This window comes from Charadrius vociferus, unplaced genomic scaffold (assembly GCF_000708025.1).
Source record: "Charadrius vociferus isolate BGI_N301 unplaced genomic scaffold, ASM70802v2 scaffold370, whole genome shotgun sequence".
Lineage (NCBI taxonomy): Eukaryota > Metazoa > Chordata > Aves > Charadriiformes > Charadriidae > Charadrius > Charadrius vociferus.
In genome coordinates this window covers 1849890-1861444 of record NW_009646744.1, presented here as the reverse complement: position 1 = coordinate 1861444, position 11555 = coordinate 1849890, and the positions used below count along the sequence as shown (strand labels likewise).

The window sequence follows — 11555 nt, the reverse complement described above, 5'->3', positions numbered from 1 at the left end:
ACACCAGCGTCGGTACCCAGGTAGTCACTACGCTCCTTGAAAATGTTTGGGTTTTTTTTTTTATTTCGCAGGCAGAAATAGCTTGTGTAGGCGGTGGGAGACTGAAGTAAGGTCGAGAGACGTGATCCAACCCCTTCCATCTCGTCCGGGCCAGAGGCAAACGCATGGTCTGAGGTTAGCAGCAGCAAGTCGTTAGCGTTCGCTAACAGAATCCTGTGGTCCTTCCTCCCCACATCCCTTGTGTGTTGTGAAGTGGTTTACAGGAACAGCCCCGCGGTGAGATGGTTAGACTGCTGATACTTGTTCATCTTCTGCAAAACAAGGAAGGAAGGAAAAAAAGAGTAAACGATTCCACCGAGCCTCCAGCCCGGACGCAGAGGGCACCCAACAGCACCCCGTTATGGTGACAGTGGTTCTGTGAAGACTTCACTGCTTCATGGTGATGTTTTCACCGTCTTAACCATTGACCACAACATATTCAGTATCACCATTTATCAAATCCTCAAGTAGGCTGAGGCGTTACAGTCATACAATAAAGATGTATTGCACAACAGAACATCCCAGATCCTCCAAAATTTATTGGCATGCAGCTCCCAATATCCCCAAAGCTACCGATTCGGGAGCAAAGCCAGTAAATTACTTTGCAACATGCAGTGAGCGTTCTATCCCAAATAAAATTAACCAAGCACTTTAAAAATAGCAAAATTGGTGTACCTAAAAGTGTATGGTTAAATTTAGTTTAGAAAAATCTGGACTAAAATGTTTGAAGCAATTACTTCTTTTTAAATCAAAAACATTTAATATGGCAACTGAATTAACGCTGGGCAACTTTACGTTTTACCATAAGCTTGAATTGCAGTACTAATATATATGTTAAATACTGTTTACATATTTGAAAAGGGCAAGATGAGATCATTCTGCATCAGAAATTGTTTTAATCTAATTCCACACTCATTTTAAGCCGGACTGAAATTGAAGGTAAAGACCACAACGTTCTAATAAAAAAAAAAAAAAAAAATGAGTTCACTAGCAAAGGGCACAGCGAGATCACATCAGTGCGTAGGTATCGAAAGCAAATCAGCAGATAAACAATTAAGTAGAAATTCCCCTGACTTGAAGTTAGTTTTGACACAACATAAGAGCAGTCTTTTTCAGAAAAATCTCTGGCGTTTTCGCCACCCGAAACACGCCGAGCTCGGCAGCGTTGGCTGTTGCTTCAAACAAGATCATGAAGACTTTAACTGGAAGAGACACTGTCAGGCCAAGTTGGGCTGAGAAGTCAGGTTTTATTAAATGCACTTTTCAGAAGAACAGAAATTCACTGTTATTTTGTTCAACATTTTTAAACCCCATCTCCAGAGATGTCTGTTGAGGAGTAAGGCAGCTCGACGCCAGCACATGAGAACACAAATGCGAAACGAGTTAAGAGTTGTACAAGATCCCACCAAATCCCGATTCAAAGGACTCGTTTTAGGCTATCGTGCTGACGCCTCCCAAACCAGTGGGACAGCACCTCCCCGAGAGAGGCTGGCGTTTTTCTGCACATAATTTATAGCCCGACAGTGTCCCTTAAAGTCATCATCACCACTGAGAGGGGACAGATTTTAAAGAGAAAAAAAAATAGTATCTACATGCTCTTAAGTGTCTCAGTTGTGCTTTGGGAGATCTCATTTGTATGTTTATATCAATATATATATATTGATTTATATATCATTTCTACAGGTCTATTCAGCGTCAACATGCTTTTTCTAAAGGGAAGGCATTGCTTCCAAAAGCGTATATACATGCACACATATATGCATGTGTATACAGCCATACAAACGCATGTGTATATTCAGAGATTAATCAAGTTTTAATCTCCAAGAACGACCACGAGAAAGCCCAGAACATCGTTGTGAAGGAAACACCGCACAGACCAGATTCAACACAGCAGTTCACTTAACATCTACCGAGTCAGGTGTTGCACATACCATCCTCTTCACTATCTGCGTCAGTCATATCTGCTAGTTTGGGGTTGGACGGCTGCCGACTATGCCACTGAGGCATCTTCGATGAAATACAGGCCACCGGTTCACTACCGAGAGAAGCTGATGAAAGTCTAGAGAGGTCACTGTGCAGCATCTTTGACCTCTGCACTGCCACACTATAGTCTGGCGGCTTTAGGTGTGGGTGGTGGGGCGATCCTTCCTTTATGTCCGCTAAAGAAATCCCCATATATCCCGGAGGGGTGGGCGGTGGCTCCCTATACCTATCGTCCTTCTTAGGTGAGGTGACACAGTACACTGGCACAAGAAATAAGCAATGGAAATGTTAAAGAAGAAAACAAAGGAAACAAAACGTTAAAAAATCATGAAATGTTACAATGGCAAAACAGAAACTGATAACAAAATGCAAATGCAGAAACACTGGTTATAACGACAGCAGCAGATATTTACGCTTTCATTTATGTTTTCTACTTATTTTAAGAAGTCAGAGTAGCAACAGAGCCCGTGAACTCATTAGGCAAGATGCCGATCGAGCAGAGACAGGACTATAACCTTCTCCACGCTCAGCCTGCGATCGCAGCGCTCATTATATCCCTCCTCCTGCGGCACCGCTCCGCCGCAGGACGCTAAGGAGCTCTGCGGTGAGGACGGAGAGGCCGCACGGCGCCGCCGCCGGCTGAGCCTGCTCCCGCGCTCTCTTACGGGCTGGGAAACTGAAATAAGAGAAATTAAGGCAACTAGCCCAAAGTTACTTTGCCCAGCGCGCTAGCCTCTGACGGCGAGAACTGTTGGCTGAATTCAACACCACCCACTTTGTCACCCATCGGTGGCTTAACAGAAATTCATCATCATAAAATATCACCGTCTCAATTCATGTGCAATAAGACATTAAACCACCCAATCAGCTGTGCTACGGGAAGAGAACAACCCTAGTATCACACGAAACTATGAGGCAAACTGTATTTAGAGCCTGCATTCATTATTTTGTATTTTCTAATATTAAACAATGCCTTATCACGTCCATACTTCCCTTCCCCGTTCATCGGCAGCTCAGGTCACACAGGCTCTCAAACCAAAGCTTAACTTTTCTTTAAGTTCCCTCCCCTCCCACCCACCCCCAGGTCTGGGGCTCACGGGCATGTTAAATTGGGCTTTTTCCATGTACGTGTTGCAACAGGAGAGTTTCAAAGCTAGGGTAATTTTTAAAATCTATTAGTTGAACAAATTTGCATTCTTCTGGTGGATAAATTTCAAAGAGCACGTGTTCATTACAGCTTCATTTATTTCAGCAACTGGAATATTTTCTTATCTTACAAGAACGTGAAAGGGTGAAAATAAAGGAGTGTTTCTTATTGCGTTGTGGACTTGCGAGATTCTGGGTGTTGGCAGCAGGAACGAGAGCTGGTTCATACCTGGCGGCCCCGGTTCACGCTTGGGCTTATAGGAAAATAAAGAAAACTGAAGACCCATAACGTGGGTTCTAGCGGATACGTGTGGGTAGAGGCACTGATTTATAGGAATCATTTTCATGTAACTAGCGATTAACTGGGCCCCTACGAGAAGGCAGGGGAGGAGAAGGAGGCTTTCTCCTCCCTGAAGGGCTGGGGAAGGGTTGGGTCCTCCCAGCAAACCCCCCACCTATGGTCTTCATTGGTTTTGCTGGAGCGCTGACGAGCGTGGGTATATTCTTCTCAAAAGGAGAAAGCTTCAGGCTTTCCAGAGTGAATATCCAGCATACTGTTATAACAAAAGTAGGAATTATATGCCCTTTTGTAAAGTTCCAATTCATAATTTTTTACAAATTCTATCAAAACAAAACATTCTAAGAGCATCTCGCGTCCACAGCATGAAGTGTCCGTACTTTCTGTCACCCACCCGCGGTCTCAGGAGGTTACAAAACCCTTTGGCAAGGAACCCCCCTTCCCAAGCAGCTCATTACTCAAATATTCACTGTGTAAAGAAAACAGGGTGAAATTCCACACGGCGGATAAGGGAAACGTAACTAAAAGGCAGCAATATGAATTTAGATGTCTACTATAGGTAAAAGTAATGGAAAAGCTTTTTTCCCCTTGGATGTACGTGCCACACCTCTGCTGGTAAAGCAAAGGTTGCAGCACGAAATGTTCGATTGCAGAGGGCAGAGACGCGCGTGAGGTTATGAAGTCACAAAGTCATCGCCTTACACTGATTCTGCCAAGACCACACTCTGCAATTAGTATGTGGGCAGCGCCTTTCCAGCTCCGTTTTAAAGGTTTCAGGGCAGAAAGCTTGTGCCAATCCTTTTGGAGGACTATTCAACACCAGCGCTCATTAAGCAAATGAACAGAAGATCCTTGTTTTGTTTGCAATATTCTGAACTCCTGCAGTCATCACAGACCCCGGCACCAAGCTGTCTGTGGAGAATATGCAAAGGGTGGAATGAAGGGAAAATATCTTTGGCATATTGTATGATGGTGAGCAGCTAACAGATTTGCACTGGCAAACCAGAAATTATATCCACCTCTATCAGATCTTTGCCTCAGCAGACACATGCACGCTCTACCGAAGCACGCTGCTGAGTGTGTTTCGTACCAGCGCGCTACGTCCGCACGAAGGAGACGTGCTACGTGGTGCAGTACGTAACCAGAATGAGAAAGAAGGGGAAGAGGTGTGAGCAAAGCTAGCGTGTAGTGAACGGCTAACACGCCATCGCCTAAACGAGCGCAGGGGCTGACGAGCAGCTCTGGGAGGCTACGAGGGCTACACAGAGCGAGGTGCGAGCAAGTTTTCTGCAAGGCTCCACCACGCTGCTGCCTTTCTTCTACAAAGCCAAGGAGGAGGAACGCAATCCAAGACCTCCACCCTACCTGCAGTGTTTATTCAGGCAATTACCTTTGATAACATAAACACCTCGAGCAATCTAGTTCGTAATTAAATTGCATTTCAGCTGCACCCTTGACTTACAGTCTAGAAAGCTCTGCGCTCCCTTTTATCTCGTTCCTAACCCAGTTCCTTTAGTTTTGGCTGCTAAACTCACTAGGACGGGGGAAGAATATCTTGCTCGGTAGAACTATGCATCTTTGAAAAGACATTTTATAAGTTTTTCTCCTTTCATATACAGCCAAACTGCAGTTGTATAACCAAATCAATGGCAGTTTAACACAGCAAAGGTAGGAAGGGAATCTGCTTTGCCCTCGAGCTCCCAGAGACCAAAGCCCGGTGGATGGGAGGTGCCCCAGCTCAGAGAGATGAGAGCTCTGGACCACTCAGCAGTCGTACTCTTCCCTCTCAGGCTCATGGCACGTCTGTATTAGATGGAGTTCAAGAAGCTGTGCTCGTTGCTCCTTGCCAGAGGAACGTCTGCAGTGATGAGTGTTTCTAAATTCATCCAAAAAATTCCAAGGCTACAGAGAGGAACTGCCTGACGTTTTTGTGAAGACAGCTCTCCTGCAGACCCACGCGGTGATCGGGGAGTGGGCTGCTTTATTATATCACGTTTCCTAACGCAAAAGAAGGTGGCTTGAAAACACGCTGTCTGTGTAGTGTTCCGATTAAAACCACATGTAAAGCTGAATTTAACATGCCACCCAGCCCCCAGACCTGCAGATGTCATTTCTTAACAACTTACTATCAAAACGAAAACAGATGTAGAAGCTTCCATAAGCTGTTGGCTTGGCTTACCTATCAGGCCTTTCTCTGTACTCGAAGTAACAGTTTTGTAAGTTGTATCAGCGCCTGGTTTAGAGTCCAAAACCTCCGTCTGCTCTGCCGTAGAGTTCTCCAGCCCCCTCCGCTTAATTGTCCCATAGTTCGTTTCGTAGGTGTCTGACAGCGAGCTGGAGGAGGCCCAGCTCTGCCGAGACTGATCGAGCTCCACGCTGGCTTTCGACTGCCTGTTGGCTTTGGAAAAGGCTTCAGAATACAAATAAGCCTCCTCAGAGTAACAGTTTGTGGGATCGACTTCAGCTATAGGTCCGTCCAGCTGGGTGTGACGGTAAGAATTGAGGAGATCCCAGCTCTTCTGGTTTGGGATATTCTGGAAGTTGTCATGAGAACTACTTGAGCATGAAGTCCAACTTCCCCGGCCGCTGTCTGCTGCCTCTACCGTGATATGTTCGTGGGAGATCTCCTCGCTGCTCATGGAGGACGTGAAAGCCATCCCTCTGATGAGAGCAGGCCTAGTGATTGACCAGCTAACATTTGGAAAGAACAGAAAGCAGAAACCAACTCGTAAGCTTTTAAAATGAGAGTGACATACTCAGAGACAATGATGTGGTTTTAAAGGCAACTAATCTCTGCTTTTGTAACAGGTACACAGCAAGGTCAAGGCACACAGGAGCACTGACAAGAGACACTGTTATTCCCAAACTCGTTACTGCACACAGAAGCTGTGCAGTTATTCCCAAGGGAATAACCAGTCTACAATAGGCATTTACAGGCTTCACCCCAGATCCATAAAAATCTGGTCCACAGAAGCCTTCCTCTACCAACCACAGCAACAGACGGGCAGATCTGACTCGGAAAGAACTGATACCGTCCTGTTCTTGTTCTGCTGCCTCTCACTCCTGCACTAACTGTCAAGCATCTCCCTAGCTTTTAACACAACTGCAATCTCCTGCAAGAGATGTCCATCTGAACCCCACCAACGGGAACAAGCCGGTGTCTGCCCAAGTAATAAGTTTCTTGGGAAAATAGGCTCTTCCCATACAGAGCGACGGATACTCCAGCTTCCAGCAAGAGCTTTATAACCACAGATGAGTGCACAACTGCGCCTTGGCCAAAGCTCTGTTACCCCTTCTGACACCAGGACACCAAGCCCAACCAAAACCAGTTGCGCCTTACCCTGGGCACGGCTGGCCGTAATCAGCCAGCGGCTGAGGATGCTCTTTCCTCTCTGCCCCCCCTGAATCCACCACAATGAGAGATTGGGACAAACTCCTCTCGTCCTGCAGCGCTGCCGACATGGAGTCCACTGAGCAGTTGCTCACGATGCTGGACCGGGAAGAAATCTCACTGTGACTGGAGTCTGAGAAGTTATCAGATTTAGTGGAAGGTATGAGGGCGTAGCCTAAAGGAGAGGAGAAGAGAAAGTCTTGGTCAAAGAGTAATTCGAGTTTACTAGGTACGACAACGAAGTATTGACACGCATTTCAGCAAGGATATTTAAAAGAAAAAACAATCAAACCGTGTCTGCACACAATCGGTCCATTAGTACTAAAGCTTTTAGCATCTATCAGCATCGAGCACTGTAATTCATTAATCACAGAATGGTTTGGGTTGGAAGGGACCTTGAAGACCATCCAGTGCCACCCCCTGCCCTGGGCAGGGACACCCCCCACCAGCCCAGGTTGCTCCAAGCCCTGTCCAACCTGGCCTGGAACACCTCCAGGGATGGGGCAGCCACAACTTCCCCGGACAATTTGTTCCAGTGTCTCACCAACTTCATAGTGAAAAATTTTTTCCTAGTATCTATTCTAAATCTCCCCTCTTCCACTTTGAAGCCATTACCTCTTGTCCTATCACTATGTGCCTTTGTAAAAAGTCCCTCTCCAGCCTTCTTGTAGGTGCCCTTCAGATACTGGAAGGCTGCTGTAAGGTCTCCAAGTCTGGTGAGACCAATAACCTACCTGCAACTCCACTACTCTCCAGACCAGAAGGTTAAACCTACATAAGCAGGATCAACAGCTGCAGCATGAATAGTGTGTGGATAGGTAAGTTCTCTCCGATTCTGCAAGCACTGAGTCCTCCAGTACAAATGCAGTGGACTTCCCACTATCCCTCTGCCCTACTGTCGCGTTGAGACTCAAAAAAGATTTTGGCAGTGGCTGAGGAGATGCTGACTAAGGTAAAAGCCAGCTATTAGCACTCAGGGATTAGCCATATGGTCCGTTTCAGTTTTATTATCTGTTCCAAAATTAACCGAGAAGGAAGCAAAAGCAGGAAATACAGCTTTGGCAGGAGCTGGCCCAGACGCCGGCGTTGCTCCCGCTGAAGAGAAACATTTGAAGACCTCACCAGTTTCACCGCAAAACATATAATGTGGTTTTTTTCTGCTTGGCTTGCCCTTACCCTGAAATAGCTTCTTTCAAACACAAAAATAACATATATAGCCCCATATATCCAACACCTCCTCTTCCTAGTACCTGGAGTGAACATAAAAGAGACTGCTATACTGGGGACTTCATGGGCTGCAGCTACATATATCCTGTAGACACTTCTGCTGGTGTAGCTAAAGCGATTCCAGCTGGGGTACCTGTCCCCACACTGCCAAAGAAAAAGCCCTTAGTATGGACAACTTGCCTAAATCATTTATTTTGATGACCTTAGAGAATCAGGGAAAAAATTGAAATGAACTGAATTCGGCAGAGTACATCTGGGCTGGGCTGAGGGACATCATGCTCAGGTCCTCCAGGTTTAGTGACTGCTCTCCCTCCACACAGGGCCACCTGAAAGTTGACCCGTGTATCTGAGAGCACGGTCTGAATGCTTCTTGAAGACCGACAGGCCTGGGGCCACGGCCACTTCCCCGGGGAGCTTGTTCCAGTGCTTGACCAAACCCCCAGTGAAGAACTTTTTCCCTAATATCGATTCTGACCTTCCAGCCTTAAGCTATTCCCAGGCGTCCTATCACCACACGCCTGAGAGAGAGATGAGCACCTCCCTCTCCGCTCCCCCTCACGAGGAAGTTGCAGACAGCAACAAAGGCATCCTTCAGTCTCCTCTGCTCTAAGCCGAGCAGAACCAAGTGACCTCAAGCGCTCCTCCATACATCGTACCCTCCTCTCACCATCTTTGTTGCCCTCATTTGGACACATTCCAATATTTTTATATCCTTCTTCTATTGTGCAGCCCAAAAGTGCACACAGCACCCAAGGTGAAGCCACATCAACGCTGAATATAGCGTGACAATCTCTCCTTTCCACCAGTTCACTACACGTCCAGAATTACACTGTCCCATCTGCAGAATCCACCATTTGTTCTTGTTATATTTCATGGAGTTGGTGACTGCTCAGCACTCTCGTCTCTCAAGATCTCTCTGTAAGGTCTCTCTGCCCTGGAAGGAATCAACAGCTCCTCCTAATCTAGCCTTGCCGGCAAATCTACTTGTGTGCTCCTGACTCCCTGGGTCCAGGCCATCGATAAAACCAGTGAAGAGCACTGGCCCTAAAATCGAGTCCTGGGGAGCACCACTGGTGATGGTCTACCAGCCAGATGGTACCCCATGCTCCTTGGGACTGACCCTTCAAGCCAACTGTTCACCCATACATAAGATGCCATTTCTTTTTGCACTTCGAGATCACAGCTGAAACGAACCATCACGCATCCACCGAGGAGTGGACCGTGACACCATAGTACTGTGTACATGCCGGACGTTGTGTCCAGAAGGATACTGTGAGAGACAGTACTGAAAGCTTTGCCAAAATCCCAAACACCCACATCTGCTGCCTTCCCTTCACCTTTGAGGTGGGTAATCTTGTCTTAAAAGGATATTAAGTTAGTACGGCATCACCTTCCCTTCACGAACCCATGTGGGCTCTGCCTCCTGACCGCATTGCCTTGCAAGCGTTTTTCAGTAACTCCCAGAATAATCTTCTCCATCATTTTACCTGGCACTGAAGTGAGACCGACAGCCTTAGAATTACCGGGGTCTTCCTTCTTGCCTTCCTTGAAAACTGGAAAAACATTTGCTAGCTTCCAGTTGATTGGGACCTTCTCCAGAGTCCAAAGATCGTTGATAAATGACTGGGAGGGGTCTAGCAATAAATATATCGGCTGAGCCCTGCAGTACCCTGGGATGAATAAGGCCCTATAGACTTATGTGCCTTCAGCTGCAGCAGCAAATTTAGGATGTTCGGACTTCAAGCTCCCTGGAGTATTCATCTCTTTAGGTAAGTCCACGCACCATCTTATGGGCAGACTGAAGTTCACCCTCTTGCGCTGTCAGGCAACAAATTCAGGAGGTGTCTGTTAAATCAGTTTGGTTTGTTTTTTAAATAAAATAAATAAATAAAAAAAAACCCAAAACACCAAAACATTTTGCCTCCATTAGCTCTCACCGTTGTGATTTGTTCCCCTTTATCTGAGGGCAAAAGGTCTTGGATTAATGACTGTGGTGGTGTTTTGGTGCTTTGTTTGTTGGGGTTTTTTTAATTTAGGTAATTTTTTTTAAGTTCCCAGTGGATTCCTCTATAGCAAATCCACTGCACGTCAGGAAATATATCCCCTCACTAGGAGAAAACAGTCTATGATATGCTTTATATTATGTGCATAAAATTACAAAATTAGAACCTTTATTTGAAAATACTGGACCATCAACTGCTCCATGTATAAGTAAACCAGCATCTGTAAATTAATCAAAACATGGTCGTTCTTTACAGGAACTGTCCTACATATACACTATTGACACAGTCCTCAAATAAGTATTTTTTCCCCAGATTCCTGTGAATCACTCGATTTCTCTCTTCATTTCTACCTACACGTGCCTTTAAGCTGGACTGCCATGTATTTACCTCAATTAGGTGAAAATGTGAAATGACCAGGCAGCGTAAAAGCCATGCCAGTGATACAGACAACTTAATACAGGAGACTGATGCCATTAAGTCTGTAAAAAATACAGAGGTCATGTAATAGGGCACCTGGAGCCAGTGGTATACGTGCCACTGAGCACAGAGCTCATAACTGGAGAGCTTTCACAGCTTAAGCTTGATTACTGCTGTGAGATTTTTAAGAGCAAATATGAGCATTAAATATCAATACTACAGACCACCATTTTTAAGATTAAACTTCAGTTTCCTCTCCTTTGACAATAATTAATACCTCATATTCTTTACTCTGTCTAATGGACTCCTTAAATTAACGCTACTGTACTGCAGTAAGAAACGTTCCCACAGTCCATCTTAATTTTAAGACACTCTTCTTTAAGAACTTCAAAGATCTGGAGAACAAAAGGACTCCTTTTCGTTAAAGGGATTAACACTATGTGAAAGCTGAGTCGTTAAATAACAGCACATGCATATCAACAGACTTCAGTCTGTTGCAATCTCCGCTGGGCTGAAAAGGTGCGCAGAGGGTGCGACCAGTGCAAATATACACCAGTGCTGGAAGTGACCGTTCCATTTACATCTTATGAGGGACTGTCTAGAGTCTAATTAAGAGAATGTTGCAGAACTTACTGTTTTCATTGGCACTTGCGAAACACTACATAACAGAACTGCCACTGTACCTGTTCCTTCATTTTCTAAACTTCACATTATTGGCTTCACTGCACTGTAAGGGTGATTAGCTATAAATAACTGACACAAATATCTGGAAGGAAAGCACATTAAACAGCTTAAACATGTAAATGAGTAACGCTAAAATAACTCGTATAAAAGTCAGTATATCTGACACAAAGTGGACATCATAGTCTTTCTTCTAGAAACACATCATATAGTCTTCCTTCTCCTTCTAGACTTCACGCATAGGCAGTAAGATGTCCACACATTGCTGTTGCTATAGATACTTGCTGTGCTCAGAGCATCACTGTCTTTCTCCTTTTGGTTTTCACTCCCTTCTGAAGCTTCACTGTGCTCTGCTTTCCTTTTTGCAGTA

At 45.4% G+C, this 11555-nt stretch overlaps 1 protein-coding gene across 1 annotated transcript in view; it reads right to left on the bottom strand.

Annotated features, from left to right (window-relative positions):
- Positions 1-285: 285 nt before the first annotated feature.
- Positions 286-11555, bottom strand: part of RAPGEF6 (Rap guanine nucleotide exchange factor (GEF) 6) — a 111070-nt gene continuing 99800 nt past the window's right edge. The window contains exons 28-31 of the mRNA XM_009891364.1: positions 6807-7032; positions 5646-6157; positions 1971-2282; positions 286-311 (exon numbers count right to left, since the gene is read on the bottom strand). Coding sequence (XP_009889666.1) covers positions 286-311; positions 1971-2282; positions 5646-6157; positions 6807-7032 — 1076 coding nt within the window. The remainder of the gene's footprint in view (positions 312-1970; positions 2283-5645; positions 6158-6806; positions 7033-11555) is intronic.